At 42.5% G+C, this 21,437-nt stretch overlaps 1 protein-coding gene across 1 annotated transcript in view; it reads left to right on the top strand.

Annotated features, from left to right (window-relative positions):
* The window catches only part of Mpped2 (metallophosphoesterase domain containing 2), a 170,867-nt gene that overhangs the window by 30,852 nt on the left and 118,578 nt on the right, over window positions 1-21,437 (top strand). The window contains exon 2 of the mRNA XM_035446332.1: window positions 15,905-16,086. Within this exon, the coding sequence (XP_035302223.1) occupies window positions 15,905-16,086 (182 nt within the window). The remainder of the gene's footprint in view (window positions 1-15,904; window positions 16,087-21,437) is intronic.

The raw sequence follows: 21,437 nt of genomic DNA, 5'->3' as shown, positions 1-21,437 counted from the left end.
AGAGAGAGAGAGAGAGAGAGAGAAGAAAAGCTAGAATATAACATTTTGAGCACGTAATGATCCCAGTTATGTTAAAAAAAAATCATAGAAGAAAGAGGAAACGGAAAGATACCAAAATGTTACTAGTAGCTATTTCTGGAAGGAAGAATTATGGGTCCTTTCTTTCCTTTTTTATATGTGCACTCTTAATTTTATGAAAGTTAGTTCTCACTAACTTTAGTAAGTCTACATTTTTATAATTAAAGGAACAAGCCTTTTAAAAAATAGTAAAACATAGTTTCTCATATTTTAGGAAAAGTCTCCTTTGTGGACAGGGACATTCACTCATCCCTGAACTTTCTGCTTTCTCAGGTGACCCCCAATGACTGAATTAACACATTATTGTGTGTAAAATAACACCCATTTGACAGGAGCTTGAGGTGCCCTGGAAGACTTGACAGTTTTAATAGTACTGGGTGAATAATGAGTAGAAGGGGCTGACTTAGGAGCCACAAAGGAAGGGTGATTTCCCTGTGAGGGTGAGGGCGTGAGTGCTTTGCCGTCTGTTTATACCAAGACTGTATGTGGAGCAGTTCATCGAGGAGAGTGTTCGGTTCTGTCACCCTGCTTCAATTAGGGCAATCCCGAAGCAGAAATAGCAGAGAAACAATAATAATACTATAATTAGTGGCTCTCTGCCCTGTGCTTAGTGCCTTCCCTACTTCTTCACAGCATCCTTAGGAAGCAAGTATTTTTACCTAAATGCCAGTTCCACCTGGAGTAGGTTCAGCAATTGCCTGCATTTCAGAGGTTGTCAGTGTGTGTCTTTGGAATTTAAGTCTGGGCCCATTTGTCTCCAGAACCTACTTTGCTCATGAAGTTTTCTCGGGAGTCTAGTAAAATTCACGCAGGAATTTATATTAAACGGTTTGCTTTTCTTTCAGATGAAATAAGAGATGGAAGTCAGTGACATCTGGACCATTAAAAACACCTGACAGAAGATAGGAATTTTTAGTTTTTACAAGTATTTTCTGTTTGGCATTATCATCGTTGTCAAAACTAGAATTTCAGAAGTTTATTAGGTACTTACAAGTAATTTATTTGAAATCTGAAGAAAACTTGTATTCTCCCACTGAGCATTAGATGGCTTGGAGGGAGGGATTGGCCAGGGAGGCAGTGTAATGGCGAATAATCCCAGGCGTCAGACAGACTGCATATATAGTAGAGGCTTCATGCTTTATGGGGGTTCTGACCTTTGGGAAATTATTTAACTTCATAACACAGTATCTCTCATCTGTAAAATGGGATTAATATACCTACCTCATAGGCTTCATGCAATGAATATATGAGGTAATGCTCCTAAGGTGTCTGGCATGATGCCTGACCCATGGTTACAGCGCTCGGTGATGGAGGCTATTATTTTTATTACTGGGAGTTGAGAAACTTGGAGCCTGCACTCAGTTCTACTGTTGACTTTGGCTTTAAGAAAGTCACTCAGCCCTCTGGGCCTTAGCCTCCCTGTGGAATAGTAACTATGTTCTATAAGGTAAAGATGGGACATAATTTTGCACGAGGAAGTGTTTTTCCAAGTGTATGGGGCTCCACTGATACCTGTGGTAAACATGGAGGTGAGCAGCAGACAGCACAGAGGGGGAGAATCCTTCCTTCTTCCCGGGTTTAAGTCATTATTCTCGCTGAGATATGGGAGTGCATGGAACAGGTTATACCCAGTCCCCTGGGTAGGAAAGCTTTCACCCAGAAGTACTGCAATACTATGCACCCATCTGCCTGATTTGTGGCCTCTCACCAAGGAGGAGCCAGCCCATCTCAGACAGAGCCTTATAAGAGGACTTAATGCATCTTTCCCCAGGCTGTGCCTTCTGGTTAATAGAGAGTCTCCTGACAGGGCTGCTGCTGTCTGTGCTTCCTCTCAGGAGTGCCCAGCAAGCTGTGTAAGCACGAGGTGGGGGTGGGGGAACACCAGGCAGCCACAGTGACTGTGTGTCTGTGTGTAAGCTTGTCTGTGCTCCTCAGATGAAGGGGCTGCCATCTTTGCTGCTCCCTGAGTTGTCACCAGTACTCAGCAAAGCTTTTACCTGGTAAGCTTACATCAGAATTCCTGCCTCTTTTTGCTGATTCCGTAGTGTGGGTATTGAGTGGCCCTGGTCCTGTAGTAACCATTTAAGGGTCAGAGCAAACGGGGGAATTATATTCTATTCCTGCTGCACCTGTGGCCATGAATCCAGATACTCAGTGTGCTTCTGGGGTGTCGATACAAGAATGAGAAAGACTCGGTAAGTTCTGTGGAATCAAAGGCTCATATGTGCTGGGGGAGAGCAGTCCTCTCAGAGACTGTTTCTTGGTTCTCTTCAAATCTTAGATTCCTTTGGGACTTCCACTGTCTCCACAGAAGAGCCAAACTCAGTCTCAGCAGAGTCTGATTCTCCACACTGGACGTCTGGGAGTATCACCTGCTACAATGACTTTTTTTCATTATCTTGGAAACTATTCTGAAGCTTGAAGGGGAGCCACCGTGTTTTATATTACTATGACGATAGTAGTAGGAAGCATCAGACTCAAGCAACAAGTCCCTCTAGCTGACCCTCCCTAAAAGATGACATAAAGCATACAGTGAGCCACAGAATTTGCAAGGCTAACTTTCTCTGGTGGAAGAGAAAAATTATTGCAATGCCCTTTAGATAAGTACACTCTCTTCAGCCTTTATGGATGGTGGCAGTCGAGTGCTCACCTCTTATGGAGGAAGAGAGCTTGAAACTATCACAAGGCAGAACCCACAGATGCAGCTGGGAGAGTATCTGATACTGCAGAACAGGCAGTATACCAGCTACCCTGGTGAGGGTAGCTTTTTTTAATTTTTCCAACTTAGGAGGGTATGTTCCTGCAAAAAAAAAAAAAAAATAGCAGAATGGACTAAGCCCCCTTTGCATCTTACTCCCCAGGGCTTTCGCATCGATAGCTGGCATTTCTGAGTCTTAGCAGGGCTGTAGAGGCTGCAAGCTGTTTGTCAGAATACACATGTGGCAAGCATACATCCTGTGCAGTTTAGCATTCAGGCAAGGATAGAAAGAAGTGAAAAGGGAAGGACTGCTGGAGTTGCAGCAGTTGTCTGCATGCAGACAGGTTGGATGAAGGTTTCCTAGTAAGTCTTCAGCAAATGTTGACACAGAACTGAGGATTAACTAAAGTTTGTTTCTCTGGCCAAAGTATCCCACCAAGTGACTGATTTGGAGTAGAACACCAAAGATTTGGAAGTGAACCCTCATGAGACCAATACAGTCTGGAAATGACATACGACCAGGCTTGGGAGGAAAGCAGATCTTCCCCAGAGTAAAACCAGGATCTCTCAGGACTTGTGAGCTCTTTTAACGTGTATACATATGTGTGTGTACACATGTGAGCTGACTGTTGAGTTCTGTTGTTTGATCTGTATAAACTTTGACGTGCCCTTTGGGTTCAGGAAGTTTCACTCGTGCATTTCTGTTGCTTATAAAGTTCAAATTTAAAATAACCTCCTTTTCCCCTGAAAGATACTGAATTAATTGGGTGAGCAGTCTAACTGTAACTAATTGGGGCACAGCTTTTGTGAAAACTGCGATTGGGACAATCCATTCTGCCTGGGCTCTAGTAATCTTGTAATCTTGGTGCAGTAGTGAAGAAGAGATACAAGCTTTAACAACTGTAGGAAAAGTCACCTTGCAAATGTGTCCACTCCAGGGAACACTCTTCTTTGTAAACTTGAACATAAGATGTCATCCCGTCTTACATTTCCATTTTCACCTTCCAAATTTAAAGACTGTTCCTTTTATATCAAAGAGTCTTCACTCTGGTTCTCCACTGGTGACCGAATTTTCTGGAACAGGTCAAAGAAAAGAAGCCACCTTTAGTGTAGACTTCCTCATCTCCAAGTGATCCCCTTCATTCAGATTTCTCATGGAAAAACCTCACTCAGCAATGATAGAGAAATGAATGGCTGTGACAGAGATCTCCCATTCTTAGTTTTGTTCATTAGCAAATCTGGGATCAAGAGGGTGAGATGGGATGCTAGGAACTGATCCTAGGTTCTCTGGAAGAGCAGCAAGTTCTTTTAAGTACTGAGCCATCTCTCCAGCCCAACAGATATCCAGAATAACAGTGTGAGTGACAGAGATGGCAGCCCCTGTTTGCTAGTAATGAGGCCTGATTATCACCAGTGCTTATCCTCTCTGTGTCTGGGGCTTTTGTATGTCATTACTTTTAATCTTCTGAAAACTTTGGAGACACTATGCTTGTGTACTCTTTTGTGTTCTCGAAACTTCAGTAGTGGTCAGACATGAATCTTGGAGGTCTGATTTGGATCTGGGCCTGTCCAATTTTGTGCGCTTACGCTTTTTGCTATACAATTGAGTTCCTTGGTGGTATGGAGGAAAATGTAAAGCTTTGAGGCAGTCATGCCTTGAATGCAATGTTCAAACTTCTAGGGGCTGTCTGACCTAGTAGAGACCTGCCTTATTCTTTGGGCTACTCTAAACCTGTGTCAGTGTCATTTTTAGAGCACTGAAACCATGTAAATGTTTGCCTATAGAAGAAAAAAAAACAAAAACAAAAACAAAACAGCATTCAGGAGAGGGTCAACTGGCTCTTGCTCTAATAGTCTGTGTACTTGTAAACTCATTTAATAGTTTTTTATTCCATATGAGACTGTATAACCTTCAGGTTCCCACTCCCATTCCACCATGGAGTTTGGTCACATGCATTTTACATCTGTATATAGAGAGAGTAACACAAGGCTGTTTCCATCATCTTGAAACCTGACTTTTCATTTAGGGTTTTATACATAAAATATAATCAACATGTCAGATATTATGTGTGTGTGTGTGTGTGTGTGTGTGTGTGTGTGTGTGTGTGTGTGTGTGTGTGTGCTGCAAGTGTGTGTGGAGGGAGAGGAGAAAGAGCAAAGTGACTAAGAGTTCCCTACAGGTGACACTCAAGTCACTTAGAGTATCAAGACCTGCCTGTGCACCATGGCTCTACGGCTCCCTACGAAAGTGACTAGTCTTGTCAAGGCTTGTCAAGGCCTCAGTTCTTCCATCTGTAAACTGGGAATGATAATAAGGCTTGCCTCTAAGGCTGAGCAAGGCACAACTACTACACTGGTACAGTTCCTGTGTGCTCCCCTCAAACTACATGCATTGAAAACTTGACCCCAATACAACATGTTTAGAGGTGGCACTCTTGCCTACTGATGGATTAACAGGACTGTCATCTTTATAGTGATTCTTCATCCGGAGAGTGAGTTTATTTCAAAAGCAAGTTCAGCCACCTCTTGCTCACTCTCCCCATCACTCACGATCTTGCTTTGTGCCTTGGGACCCTTGCTTAAGTTCTCTCCATACTGCTTTTTAGAGTGTTTCCTTTTCTGTGAGTGCTTGCATACGTGTATGTGTGTGTTTGTGTGTGTGTGTGTGTGTGTGTGTGTGTGTGTGTGTGTGTGTGTGCGAGAGAGAGAGAGAGAGAGAGAGAGAGAGAGAGAGAGAGAGAGAGAGAGAGAGACCTATTTTCTAAAGGTCCAGATAGTAAATATTTTAAACTTTACAGGCCATATGGTATTTGTTGGAACTATAAAACTCTGCCCTAGTGTATTGAAAGCAGTCATAGACAATAGTTAAACAAATGAATGTGGTTATTTGCCAATAAAATGTTACAAAAAACAGGCACTGGGCTGGATTTCGCCTATGGCTTAAGGTTTGTAACCACTAGACTAATTGAAAAGGGTAGGGAGGACCAACTGCCCAGCATTCTTGTTGGTAGGCCTTCTCAGTGTCCTGCAACAGGAAAACTCAGGCAGAGCCTGGGCAGTGCTAACAGAAGTAGCAATGTAACATGATAGGTGGCATTGCCTATGGTATTGTTTTAAGTAAACTGGGTACTGGGGTTCCAGTCAGACCTACAATGGATTCTTTTCTCAACAGTAGCTAGCTGACTGACCCCAAGCCCTCCACCTCTAGTAACTTGGACATAATAGAGCACTCTCATGAAGAAGTATGTGCCGTATAGAACTCTACCTTGGCAGCACTCCCCACACACACCCAGAGTGAGGAGAAGGGTTGTGTGGGTAGATCTCATGTTTGCTACTAATCACTTAGTTAGCCATTGCAGCTAGGGATAAAAATATAGGATAAAAGTCTTTATCATCTTAAGGCAGCCTCCAGAGATGTAACTATTAAATGTAAAAAAAAAAATCATTACATTGGATTATAAAGTAATTAAATGTTAGAACTATATTAAGGATATTAGAATGGCTCGCTTATCTTGAAACATACATGATTTCCCATATTTGGGTAAAAATTATGTTTTCGCTTTAAGCATGACTAGTTTCGTGATGCTATCAACTAATCAGAGTTGGGAAAAGAAAAACAACAATGACCATTAAACCCTAGTTGAAGTGGCCCTGCTCTTTTTTTAAACTGCATTGCACAGTGCCCGGCATCTAAATAAATACTGCTGCTCACTGCTCGTTAGCATTGTCAGGTTGACATTGTCAGTGTTCTGTATTCAGATTATGGTAAGGTGTGTGAGACAGAGCTGCAGGAGACTGCTTAGTTGGCTGCGTATATAGACTCCTTGATGGTGTGTGTGAGCAAGAGTATGATGGGTCCCAGTATGATGTCATCACTCCCCTATTGCCATCCCTTTGTGTTCTCAGCCCTGCTTTCCCTTTGGGTTCAGCTTGTCACTAACACCACATGTATAGTTCTGGACCCTTTCTTTTTTGTTCTCCTCCTCTTTTCCCTTGTGGAGCCTTGTCAGCTGTGCTAAAATTAAGAGCCCATTGAAGGTATGAGGCTCCAGCCTCATGGTTTGGCTCCTCCAGTTTTACTTGGGCTTGACAACTTCTGCTTCTCACTGTCACAGGGACACTCTTTCAGCCACACCAGCGTATGTACAAATCCCTAACAGGCTAGGTAGCCCCACACTCTTATTCTCTGGACAACTGTTATCTCTTCCTGAGTTCTAAAGTTCTTTGTTTATTTTTATCCAAAGTCAATTCCAACTTTGGGCCTTCTTGGGTCTTGTCTGTCTGACCCCTTAAACTAGACAGGAACACCCCCCCCACACACACACACACATGACATGTTGGCTGCCCTGTGTTCTGAGACCACTGTAATGCTCCCTCCCCACTACCGACACACAGGCAATGCCACCTAGGTTCTCCTTTACCCCATACACTACAGAGACCTCCATTATAATTTTTGCATGTGGTTTCCCAAAGCCACAGGGCACATCTCAGTGCTTCCACTTACAGCTACCTCCATCACACCTCGTGTAACCCATGGGCTGCAGGAGATGCTCAACCAGTTCTTGTGAAATAATCAAATGACCAAAATGCTTGCCAATAGTATTTATTTAATAGTGAATTTGTAGACTAGTGCAGAGTCCATAAAGATTCTGTGCCCTCTTAGCACCGTGCGTGGCTCCTGGCACACAGATACATAAGTGGTTAGGAAATGGTTGTTGAATGACTTAGCTGACCAGCTGGCTGCATGGAAGAATGTGGACCCTCAGCAAAGTGTCATATGTCCCCTTTTCCCAAGTGTAGGGCTATTATCCAGAATTTTAAGCTCATCAGTATGGCTGTCACATTACAGTAGAGTCAGACATTTGACCCCGAACAATGTGTTTCCAGCGGGTTACTTATACCTAACACTGTGCCATCTGAGAGACTTCCAGGGCTGATAGGGTACAGACACCTCGAATGTCACCACACTTATAGAACCATGAATTCACATCTCGTGCAGTGCTCTATGATTTAAATTGTTAGCACTTAATATTCACTGAACGTCGGCACTGTACTTTAGCACTCAGAAAAAAAATAGAAGCAGCATGCACTCGTGCAGTGGGCTTTGTTCGCTATAATTAGTTGGTGATAGAACAGTGTTGATACAGCGGTTCAGCAGTTACAGGGAAGCAGTGCCCTCCGAGAAAATGGGAATGTATTTATATACCTGGTTCTGTTCTGCATGCTCCTTCAGCTCTGTGGCAGTTCCGGGGTGTGGTGGCCAAGCCAGGAAGGCTTCATCAGCTTGTGATTTCAGGAAAAAAGAGAACAGTTTTGGAAGCACATTAGTTAGATTGTACATCTTTTCCTTTGTTTTTTTGTGTGAACTCTAGAATTCTGGCCCCTTTGTTCCCCTTTGCAGCAGAAACTCCTCGAAGCTCAGCCTGGAGACCGGAATTGCCATTTCATTGCCCTTCTACAAAGCCTTGCTAGTTCTGGGTGGATCTGGGCTGCAGTTAACTTTGCCAGGGAAGCAGAATGTGAAGTTGAAACAAGAAAGATGTTTTAAGAGACCTCAGCACCCAGGCATGACGACACTTGCCCACAATCCTATCACTAGGGTGGAAGAGGAAGGAGGTTCAAGATTGAGCACTGCAAGGCAGGCCTGGATTACATTAGACCCTGTTTGAGAAAGAGACAGACAGACAGACAGACAGACAGACAGACGGGGGAGGGGATAGAAGATGCTTAATTATTTTTCTAGAACCCTGTAACTGTTGGAGCTGGCCCTCTTTCTATACACAGGGAAGGAGGAAGAGACTGCCCAGGCTCTCACAGGACAGATGTTGTAAGAGTACGAATCCCTGATCGGGGTTCATTTAAGGCTTATTAGTGGAATCGCCCCCTCTCCAGAGACCCACATTTAAAACCTCAAGTTTGTGCTTCTGACTTAGAATCTTTGTAAATAAAGGCCACTAATGTCCAGTAACATTTTAAAAAATCAAACTTTTACGTTGTTCCTTCCCTTGGTGCACTATAATATTAATGTTAAGATTCTGGGAGACTTGATATGATGGTAAATTTCATTAGAATTGGAGGTCTCTAAATATTACTGGCTGACAGAGTTTAGGGGATTGAATTACTGACATTTTATCATTAATAATTTTATTACATTTTATTTAGTTATTGTGTGTGTGTGTGTGTGTGTGTGTGTGTGTGTGTGTGTGTGTAGTACGTGTGTACATATGAAGTTCAGAGGACAACTTTCAGGACTCGGTTCTCTCCTATGATGTGGGTCCTAGTTCTAGTTGTCAGGCCTAGCAGCCAACACCTTCAACTAGTCATCTCCCTGCCCCACATTTTATCATTTTAAAATTCCTGTATATTCTTCAGGTACAGATAGATTCCAAAGCTAAGTGGATGAGAAGAGAAGTGAATTGCGAGCTTCAAAACCTGGATGTTAGTTCTTGTTCTGATTCCTCAGGGGAATGTGAGTCACTTTATACCAATCAGTGTTTCCCAAAGTGAGAGATACATTATTTTTAGTGTTTCGTGAGATGTGGCTAAACCTTAGGTAAATAATTAATTGAAAAATATAGCAAACCTGACATCATAGATAATACTCTTCAGGTACAAACTAAAAAGTAAGTTTCTGTGAGAACTGTAAGATCCTTAAAAAATTAACAGTAAAAAATGAAGAAGGCATGTAAAGTGGATGATTGCAGAAGATTTTTGGTCAAGCTGAGTCCTTTTCCAGTATAAAAGCTCTGTAGTTCTTAGCCCAGCCCTTATTTGTTTGTTTTTAAATTATTTTTATGTGTGTGTGTTTTATTTGTTTGTATACCTGGGCACCATGTGAATGCCTATTATCCAATGATTGACCAGAAGAGGGCATCTGGAGCCCCTGGAACTAGAGTTACAAGTGACTGTGAGCTGCCATGTGGGTGCTGGGAATTGAACCTGGGTTCTTTAGAAGAGCAGCCAGTGCTCTTAACTGCTGAGCCATCTTTCCAGCCCTAACCCTTATGTTTTTTATTGTTGTGCTTGCAGGTTTTGCATTTGTCTTTATCAAGCAGAATGTCTAGTTCTGGTAGCATAACAGTGCACATATAATCTTAGCTTTCATGATATCTGAAATATTTTATGTTAAAAATGAAAACTTTAATGTCACATCGGATGGCTTTTGAAGATAAAATCAGTGCATTGCATAAGCATGACATGATGGGCTTGGAGTGGAACAGGAGATGATAAATACATCGAGATCCTGTCAAAGTGCTTGATAAGGGTGGCACTCTACTCTCAAACTGAGAGGCTAATTGCATTTGCAAGGGTCATATCGTGCCCATGGTGTAAAGAATAAATCCATACCATGTGCTAAGTACTTTTTCTAAAGATTTATCAATGAGGCTTGCAATACTGTATGAATTAGTTATTAGGAGAAAAACAGATGTGGCCAGAAGACTATAATGAAAGCAGTGATGTTACAGTATTGTCAGGGGGGTGGTTAAAAACAAAACTCCAATGTGTTAGTATGAAATAATAGACTACTTCATTTGCTTGAATGTATAGCATTTGGTTAAGCTTCAGAAATAACATTTGAGACTTGGCACAAAATGGACATAGGTAGGGGCTGGAGAGATACTCAGTGGGTAAGAGCATTTGCTCCTCTTATAGAGGACCTAGGTTCTGTTCCCAGCAACTACATGGTGGTTCACAACCACCTGTAGCTAGCTCCTGGGGATTTGACTTTTTCTTCTGGCCTCAGAGGGCACCAGACAGACATTTGGTGTACAAACATATACAAAGCAAAACACTCATGCAAGTAAAACATGACAAAACAAAATGGAGAACCAACTGGAAATGAGTTTGTGATGAACACTTGGACCGATCCATGGTCTGGATTAGCACTTGTTCTTCGGGAATGCCTCCTTGTTCTGTCAACTCACAGAGACCATGAATTTGACACTATAAATGGAGGGGTTCCAACCAATGTGTTTCTCACCAGGGTACTGAGGTCACTAGGTTCCCTGGTACATACAGGAAAACTGGATAAACTGGCCACTCAACCAGAGTAAGGATTACAGGGCATCACAGAAGATGTTGAAGATATTTTTAAATATTAGGAGAACTGTTTTGTGGGAAAGTGACTAGATTCTTAACTCTCTTCTTATTTCAGAATGCAGAATGAGGACTAAGAAGCAGGGACATCAGTAAATAAGTTTTCAGAGTGGATTCTGTGTCCATAATTGTGTCCCATGTTGTGTGTGAGAGAAATTGTTTAATTTTCATGTGTATGGGCATATTGTGTACCTATTGTACATATATATGGTACTAGGCACTATTATATTCCTTTTTTTCTAGATGAAGGAACCAAGCAAAGGGTGAAACCACTTGCTGTGATTTATCCCATGTGTGGTTTAAATCTGAAATGACACAAAGGCCATTTGCTTTGTTCAAGGTTAGGTTGCCAGCCTGTGGTGCTGTGGAGGAGTGGTGCAGTCTACAGGAGGTGCAGCCTAGTGGCAGGAAGTGAGGCCATGGGAGGCATATCCTTGAAGTAGTGACCTTGTACCCTTTTCTCTGTCACTGTTAGTCACCATGATGAAAGCAGCTTTGGTCCCTGGCATGATGCTTGGCCTTAACACATGCCCAAAGCAACGGTACCATCAACTGAAACCCCTGCAGTTTTGAGTCCAAGGAAACTTTTCCCCATTTAACTTTATTCATCCCAGATACCTGTCTGTTGGCTGACACGCCCTCTCATTCCCGTGAAGTGGGATTCAGAGCCCTGTAGTCTGGCTTCAATCTTCAGAGCATGTGCTATGTGCATACCCTGTACCTAACAGTTTATATTTTCACAGCAGCATAGCAAATGAGGCAGTTACTCTCATTTTATAGATGGGAAGAAACAAAGCTGAAAGGAATTAAGAAATTTGATCAAAGCAAATGACTCAGTTAGCATTGCAATTCAGTAGCATCCCTGAGCCACGTTTACTTTCCCTAGAGATGAAGAATCTGGAGCTAAAATCTTTTATAGGGGGAGTTAATTTTTTTTTTATTCTTTGAACATTCCATATGTTGATACCAAGTATATTGTACATGTCCATCCAATACTACCTCCCTGGTGCCTTCATCCCTCCCCCTCTCAGCTTACTGTCTTTTTTTATTTTTATTTTTGTTATTAATAACCTCCAGAGTCCAATTAGTGCATCCCATATGCACATAGGTGTCCAGTCTTTCACTGAAACATGAGCAACTTACCAGTGGCCATATCCCCAAAGGAGAGTGGCTCTTTGTTCTTCACCAGCCATAAATTGTCTAGAGCTCTACCAGTAGAGTAAGGTCTATACCATCCATGCTAGAACTTTAACTGGTTCGATCTTAGGCAGGTCTTGTGTGGTTAGTCATAGCTGCTGTCAGGTAATGTGTGGAAATATTGTGTCTGGAAGTCAGCATTACACAGCTCTCTGCACCATCTGCCTGTTCTTAAATTCTTTAAGCTCCCTCTAGCTTGAAGTTCCCCGAGCCTTGGCTGGTGAGGGCTCCACTGAGTTATCTATATCAGCACATTGACCAAATGAGTCTCTTCGTTGACAGCCATCCACTGCAAAGGGGGCTTTAATGAGCACAGTTAAGAGAAGAGCGGATCTCCAAGTAGAACTACTGTTGTTTGGCTGAGTGGAACCAAAACTATCTAATGAATAGAACTTCAGCAAACCCTGGCACTGGGAGAAAAAAGGGGGGCTTGAGAGCTCCCTTTCTTGATAAACTTTGGCATGGAAATTTATGTTTGTTAGGCAGGGAATGGGCAGAGAGTATTTACGCATCTTAGAAAGTACTGAACCAGACATTTCCGTAAGTTTTTGCCCTGCTTTGGGGTTTCATGATACTGTGTTTTGTGTTTTTCATCTCTCCACATCATCTTGTTTCCCCTGGGAGTACTCAGAAGTATGTGCAAATCTCACTCTGATACTTGAATCTGGCCTTGGGGCTTCCATGGCCTTGGTAAAATACTCACTTCCTAAGATACTTGACAGGATGCTCTAGGGAAAATGTTGGGTCATCTGAGAAGTCAGTAGCGAGAGCAGCAAGTGACAAAGCTATTGAATACAGAGGAAGTTGGAGTGTGAGTCTTCCCCACGGGTGAAAGGGTGGATTGGCCCCCAGCAGAGTTCCTCTTGGACGTTCTCTGTAGCAAAAGCATCCTCTGTCTTGACTCACCTTTTCAAGGAATTTATCAGATGCCCAGATGGGAAGTACTAGTTTCCCAAAGGGTTGTCACAACCTTAATTATCTCCACTGAAACTTACCTACTGCCCCAGACATCTTATTGTCAATTTTGGAGTTCGTGGGTGGAGATACCTTCCTTCCACTGACTCCCAGGTGGTATTTATCAAGCTGTCCTAGGGTGTGGATCTGGCATGATGCCCTGTTGTCTTCTGCAGCCATCTCCTGCTTTGAACTTGACATTGTAGGGAAGGACCTGGGTGTCTCAAGGTCAGAGTGTGTATTTGTTCTGATCTTCCCCACTATCCCAACCCCTTTCTCCAGCCACTCTTTTAGGTACCTCCCAAATGAGTGCTGCTTCTTTTTGATAATATCATGCCGGTAACGTCCATGGGTGAGGTGTCTCTGCATGTCTTTCTGTCCGATTTGGCCTCATCTAATTCTATCTGTAAGTGGAGGTGAGGAATTTTTTCTCTTTTTCTTGTCCCCCCCCTCCATTTTTATTACCTTGGATTCCATGCATTAATCCTGGGCACGTACATGTTTCTCTGAGCATGTGGGAGGGTGCAGAAGAAGGCTGAAGTGACTTAAAAGTGAGTGGCATTTCCCATGATTTCACAAAGTTCACTATCCAACATGTAGTCAAGACTGGGGAAACATTCTGTACAATGTTCTGATTGGGTCTTGTCATGCTTGCAAATTCATAGACTAAAGGGGTCTGTTCACAATGGCATGTGCTACTTTCTGTATGCATGTTTAAAAATGATGACTTCGATGATCCTCTGATATACTGAAGTTTTTTTTTGTTTGTTTGTTTTGTTTTGTTTTGTTTTTGATGCGTTAGCCTTGCCTATGTCTTGGCAGAATTACAGAGTAGGACCATGTCTGTGCCATATCCAGTGTCTGGATAAACACTGGAAAAGAAAGATATGTGCGTGTGCACACACACACACACACACACACACACACACGCACACGCACACGCACACGCACACGCACACGCACACGCACATACACTCACAACATTTAACTTGTTCTTATTTTTATTTTTAATGATCCACTAGTAAAATCTCCTTCAAATGAGAGTGGATTGGGTCTGAAAGCAGCAGTCCCATTAGAGTGAGTAGCTGAATTTTCTGTCTAGGAGCCACAGCTGTCCCTTTTAGGGGGTTACACAGTCAGTTACCAAGTGGAACATTCACCCATTCTCTGGGAGAACAACTTTGGGCAGACAGGAAATGTTGGTAAGGTGGGAACTACTGAGCCTGAATGGAAGAGTTTCAGTGAGGGAAAGAAGACTTCCCTGAGTAAAAAGATAAAGCTTCCTTGCATATATTAAGAGGTCTCACAGGCTACTGGCAAGATCAGTGAGTTAGTAACCTTTCTCCATTGTGGCCTTTACAGGAAAACTACAGCCTTTGTGGATGTATTTTGTACAAGTGAAACTTCATTTGGGGGTTTCTAATTAGACTGACTTCAGTAACTGTTCCAGCTCCTGATGCCCCCTCACTCTTTTCTTCTTCTCCTTTCTTCTCCTTTACTTTGACAGAGATGAAAAGATTACGCTCACATGGAAGAAATTTAAGGACTCTTCTGGCTGCATACGAATGTCTTTATTTTCTTACTGCAATTACCTTGTTAAATAGATTGTTTCTTTAAAAAAGACAGAGAGAAAAGGACATTAAACAAACCCTGCAGAGACATTCTGCATCAGAAGTTTTCATGTGTTTCCCCGTGTTCTCTGATGCTTGCCAACTATCAAGGGTGGGGTTGTGATATAAAACACGGGGTTCCTTATTTAGTGTTTTATATTCCACCCCCCCCCCCAGTGCCTAGTTGCTTCTCTGATAACCTTCTCTTTGCCTTTATAGCTGCTGCTTTCTTTCTGTGGTCCAACAATACGTGCACAAGGCTACAAAGAAATTAAAGGAAGTTGTGGTCAGAGAGTTGATACAGTTAAACCATCCTTAAAGTGGGGACAAGCTTCTTAAATAATTAAAACTGTATGCTCTGAGAGTCAGATTTGCATTTCTTTACCAAGTTTATTTAGCACACTTTGTTACACTCAATTAAACAAAAGTGTTCTGTTTCATTTTCTTTGCTTCGGGTTGATCACTTTGCCTTTTGTTTCTTATGGCCCTCGTGTAATTTCACAGTGCTCTAGGTCTCTGAAACTATACATGTATTAATGCATATACAGATCCATTAGAAGACATACTATTTGTACCAAAGAGAATCCTTGCCCAAGGTATCTGAGCATCCCTTGTAACCTGGGGTACAGGTAATTCCTGGTGGTAAAGATGAACCTGACAAAGTTCTTCTAGTATGCATTTTGTTAAAGACTTGTTAGGCAGCATCCTTTTCCCTCCCCACAGCTTGATCAGTAACCCTCCTAGCAAAAATTGGAAGACTCAAGTGTTGAATGAGTGTGGAAAGGAAACTGAACATAAAGTGCTGTCTCCGCATCAGTTGTCAGAGCATGTGTGGGCTGCTCTCTGAAAATTAGTTCATTGCTTAAGCTATTCATGCTTAAGGAGGAATAAATGAGATATTTATTTCCTAATGAACGGTGGGATCAGTTGAAACATGGTGAGAGAGAAAAGGCATGATTTTGCTTCCTCAGTTAGGGCTCAATATCCCAAAACTTCAGTATTAATCACTACCAGTCGCTTAGGCCTTTCTGACTCCTTTTTAATTTTCCTACAAGGTAAGTAACACATTTTGAGTTTTCCTAGTGGGACTGTACATGAGGGATGCTATCTTCTTCACATCCCCCAGGTGTCCCTTGCTACCTTGGGTCCTTCTGTCCTTATGTTGGATTGTTTGGGTGTGTGCACAATGACAGTTGATATGTATGTGTGATGTGTATCATGAGGGTTCTAACATGTTTAACTGTTACGGGATCTGTTATGTCTACTTTAGGGTCGACCCCATCCCATATGACACTCCAAAACCAGCGGGCCACACGCGGTTTGTCTGCATCTCAGACACACACTCCAGAACAGATGGTATCCAGATGCCTTATGGGGACATCCTTCTCCACACAGGCGATTTCACCGAGCTGGGACTGCCCTCAGAGGTTAAGAAGTTTAATGACTGGTTAGGTAAGGAATGATTGCGTTCTGGCGGCCCCAATTAACCTTTCCCGGTCTGAGTGTCACTCACTGCGTCCTAATTGAATTAGAGCACTTGGAAGCCAGCTCAGCCGTTTCTTGTATGATATGCCGTGGTGTCTAGCTTTAATCCAATTTTGTTAATTAAAGATGAATTTTTAGATATTTAATTTTACTGTGCATCCTGTCAGTGCCTGGCCTCAGCAGCTCTGGGGCAAAGAGATGGGGAGCTTTGAAACCAATCTCATCTCCCTCATCCTGCCTTAATGAGGACATTCATTGGCACACACAAGGCCTAGAATCATAGTTTTAATTCATTGGCTCTAGTCTTTCCAAGGTGTTGTGATCAAAGATGTACAAATGACGTAGCAGTAAGAGAATACATCTAAGGAACAGAGAGGATATGAAGGTCCCTATGGGAAGCCCAGTCTCTCCTTAACTCTCTACTGCCAAGAAGCAGCTTTCTCCTGTCTGGACATAAAGCTCTGGAAACAGAATATTAGACTTTCCTGAACACGGAGGGTGGACCCATAGATCGGTTATTCAAGAAAACACTGGGTCCTGGGAAGGCAGCTGCCAGACATTAGCCTTGCAAGGCCACCCTGGAGGTATTCATACCTGTAAGAGAAGAGAGCACTAGGGCTGGGGTGCAGCTCAGTGGTAGAGTGCTTGTCTACCACGTGTTCATCTTCAAGTTGTTGAGGCCAATCCCAGCGCCAGAAAGGAAATGAAATAAAAAACAAAGAATGGCAAAGCATTTCTGAAGACACTAAAGAATTATATAGTTAAAGCAAAAAGTCGTTCCAGAAGAATGATGTTATGAATACTATGTGAGCCAATGAAAATGACTCAGGGGATTTTATTATTATCAAACTAAAGCAAGGTATGGGAAAGTTTTAAGTTGTTGATGAGAGATGATAAGAGATGTGTGTTAACTGACAAGCAATGCTCAGTAAAATGGTTAAAATATTAAGAATAAACAATAAGCTTAACTATGAACGAATTTGCTTTTTCTTATGTTCATGCATGCCTAACAACTTGTCCATAATTGTCATAGGAGTACAAATCTCCATCATCTTTGGCTACTTTAATTTGGTACTTTTGGTGGTTATATATTTATTTGGCAAGACATATTTACAAACATACATTTAAATATATATCAGTGTCGCCTTCAGCAAAAAGAACTGAAATATACATTTTCTGATGTATATGCCTTTTTGTTTCCACTGACTTATATCTAAGGGTAAAAGACTACTTATGAGTTAAAGTTTCAAGCCAGTGCTCTACAGGTCTGTGTTTCTGCGGCTGACTGGCATCATCAGTCTTATCAGCTCTTCAGTGGTAGCTGGCTTCATTAGTGATGAACAGTGCACCAGTCTATCATGGTCTTGGCATTGGATTTGGGAACCTTTAAATTTTCTGCCCTTTCAGTAGGTGCTCAGCCTTATTTAAAGCATACAGATATTTTAGAAGTCATTTAGCATAGTTATCTCATTTTTTTAGATGACAGAGATGCAAAGAAGTTAAGAGGATTTTTAGTCTCATTGTGGCAGAGTTGGGTGTAATCCAAATTTTTTCACTTTTTTTTTTCTTGCCTTAGTAAACGTTCGTTTTAGCTACTCTTTTTAAAGGGTGTGTGTGTGTGTGTGTGTGTGTGTGTGTGTGTGTGTGTATGCAGTGTCCTCTGTCCATGGCCAGGGGTGTCAAATTCACTGGAGAGGGAATTACAGGCTTTTGTGAACCATCCAGCTTGGGTGCTAAGAACACAGGTCCTCTCTGTAGGAGTAGTTTTACTTCTAACCACTGAGCCATCTCTCCAGCCCCCATTTTAGCCACTCTTATCAATGTCCTCTTTGCAACTAAAGTTAGGTGTGGACTATGTTTTGTTTTTGTTTTTGTTTTTGTTTTCCCTAAAAGGACACAGCCTGGGGGAGGTGTTCACAGAAATACAGACAGATTAGGTCCTGGTTATAATCTTGTGGAGCTACTGACCTTGGGCGTCTGAGTTCACCCCTTTTCCCCTTGGTTTCCCTCTATAGAACTAAGGATTAATCCTACCTGTCTTTCTGGATTGCTGTGCAGATTAATCAGTAAATGATTGCTGGTAGTGAGTTTTGTGGGTCATTAATAATGGAATGGGGAATGTGGTGAGTGAACCATCAACAGATATTTAAAGGGTAAAAACAAGAAGAGGTCAGAGGAATTATTTAGTAGATTAGAAATAAACACTTAGAGATTTTTATAAGGGAAAGTACTCCATAAATGGAAATGTGCCGTAACTAAGGAAATAAGATGATAAGGAAATCAAAAGCTAAAGCCCAGCTGCATGTCAGTTCCTTTTCCCCTTCATCCCTCTAGCCCCCACCCTGATCTAGTGAGGCAGGAGGGAGAGGACTCAGTAAGGGATATAGAACAAGAGACCAACAGGAGCCATGGGAAATGGGTAGAGAAGCTGGGTTCCCATAGAGAAGGCTGAGAATAGCTCACTGTTACCAGGGCAACTCAGGGTGCTCAGAGGGTGAGAGATGGTGTGTGATTACTCTGCCACTTGGCTCAGGCAGGAACCTCTCCCCTGGAAAGGGCGCTTTCAGCTTTCAGCCCTTTCTACCAGGTAAAGGTCAAGGTGATTAGGGCCTTTGCTACAATAGGACATTCAACTCTCCCCAGTTTGGGTCATACAAGCCCAGTGACCTCTGCCTGATTTTTGCAAACAACATTGCCTTCTTTCAAGTTCCATTTCTCTATCATTGGGTTGATCTGGTTCAGTGACAGACCAGGCACTCTACACCCGTTTGCTAATGTTGTTCCCATTTTACAGATAACTTCTCCAAGGTCATTTAGAAGATAAGAAAATTCAGAGGAACTAGTGAGATGACTTGGCAGGTGAGGCCACCTTGCCACCAAGCACGATGACCTTGATTCTATTTCTAGGTCTCTGTTCCTTAGAGGAAGAGAGCTGACCTCCACAAGTTGTCACCTGACTTCCACACGGGCACCCTGGCATATGCGTGTACACACATATGTACACAGTAAATAAATGTAATAATAAATAACACTCCAGAGGGGCTAAGTGATCTACACAAGCCTACTCATTGGGTAAATATGGGGCTGTGTGACTACAAAGTGTGATTTAAAGAGTTGCTCATGGCCTTTTGGGCTTGGAAAAAGCTGTAACTTCATCAGCAGCTTCACCTGGAAGTTGAGTAGCTGTTTGGCCAGGTGCTAATATGCACATATTTGAAAGATGGGCTTCAATCCTGCTCATCTTGACTCTCACCTTGACCCACCAGCTACAAGGTCTAAGAATCCCTGATGAGCTCCCTGTTGGTTCAGAGGTGGCAGGCCTTCATTAGTATGTCCATATGCTACAGGGCAGGTGTAACACAGAAAGTTATTAATATGGAGTAATTTATGAGATGAGCTACTGTAGTCCACAAGATGGAGCTGAAGCTAGTAAGAGATAGCTTGTTCAAGTTATAAGTAGTGGAGGACTCCTAGTTTTTATATTTACTGTCTTTGAGAAATTGTTTAACCTTCTGACTCTTGGGACCCTTCTTTGGTAAAATGGGCAATGATAAAAATATTACTTCATGGTTGTTGTGAGGTGTCTTAGCTAGGGATTCTATTGCTGTGATGAAATGCCTTGACTAAAAGCAAGCTGGGAGGAAAAGGTTTATTTGGCTTACATTTCCACATAAAGTTCATCATGAGGGAAGTCAGGACAGGAACTCAAACAGGCCAGGAACCTAGAGGCAGGAGCTGATGCAGAGATCATGAAAAGATACTGCTTACTGGCTTGCTTGGCCTGCTTTCTTATAAAACTCTAAGATCACAAACCCAAACAAGGATGGAACCACCTACAATGGGCTGGGCCCTCCGCTATCAATCACTAATTAAGAAAAAGCCTCACAGCAGTATCTTATGGAGGCATTTTCTCAGTTGAAGTTGCCTCTTTTCAGATAACTCTAGTGTGTCAAGTTAACATAAGACTATCCAGGACATGAGGGTATACTCTGTGATTCAGCTTATCACATTCTGGTGTGACAGTGTGATGGTTAGTGTTGTCACCTTGACAGAATCTAGAATCATCTGGGAGACATGCCCCTGGGTAAGCCTTTGGGGGTTATCTCCACTGCCTTAATGGATGAGGGGAGACCCACCCATTGGGCAGGACCATTCCCAGTCTGGGGTCCTGCGATAGTTAGAGAAAGGGAACAGAGAAGCAGTGGGCATCCATTGCCTCTTGCTTCCTGAGTGTGGATTCAGTGGGACTAACTGCTTCAGGCTCCTGCTGCCCTTACCCCCCCCTATAATGAACTGTACTCCACATTATAAGGCAGAATACACCCCTCTCCCTTAAGTTGCTTTTGTCAGAGTATTTTAGCACAGCTGCAGAAAAGAAACTAAGACAGATATCCACAGTTACTGCAGAGGAAGCTAAGAGAGTCTGCAGCATAAGCTTCAAGATGCAGAAACTCAGAGTGGCTGATGCGTGCGTGTAAGACAGCCTGGAATGAAACCTCCCTCTCCACAGGGCCACAGAGCCTTCAGACTGGAAGCACCCTTAGACACCTCCTCATTCAATAAAAGTAGAAACTGGAGGAATCCAATGTATTGCTGAGGGTCATCCAATAAATGGCTAAGTAATGATTAGAGCTTGGAAGTGTCAGGGTCAGGTGGGTGTACTAACTCGTGTTATCTGTGAGGAGTACGTTCTCCGTGCCTATCCCATTCAGGTATCATTCCATGCAGTCCTCTGAATAAGTTGGGGGTAGTGAAAACTAAGGTATCATTAACTAGTTAAGTGCATACAACTAGAAAGTGACCTCGGGTTTTGACCTGAATCCATCAGACTCCAAGGTCCAGTTAGCTGATCACCCTCCCCCACATCTGCTATCTTTACAAAGAAAAGCTGCTTCTACCTAGCTACTGTCTTCTAGGGAACCACTCCATGTTTAGAAAGGCAAGTGGTTTTCTAGGGCTAGGGAGTGAATGTAGAATTGTGAGAAAGAGACATACGATCTTCTTTCTTCCCCAGTTGAAAGAAGAATGATAGTTAAATAATATAGTCCCATTTGTACTTTATTCCGGAAGTGCTGCAAGGATGTCAGGAACAGACAGATACTGCTCAACTGAGCTAGGGCCCTGCCACCCAAACATGACATTTCCTTTTTCTACCCTGGAAAAAAATGGATCCCCAGTCACAATTTTGAATTAAACTTGTTAACAACAAAGTGGCTGTCAGCTAAAATGTGATTATTTTTATTGCTTTTTCATAACTTCTGAACATCCGTGGCTTCTAACACCACCTTCCCTGGACGTGCATTTTATGAGGTGCCTTT

This window comes from Cricetulus griseus, chromosome 6 (genome assembly GCF_003668045.3).
Source record: "Cricetulus griseus strain 17A/GY chromosome 6, alternate assembly CriGri-PICRH-1.0, whole genome shotgun sequence".
In the NCBI taxonomy this organism is placed as follows: Eukaryota; Metazoa; Chordata; class Mammalia; order Rodentia; family Cricetidae; genus Cricetulus; species Cricetulus griseus.
This window is presented reverse-complemented; position numbering and strand designations above follow the sequence as displayed.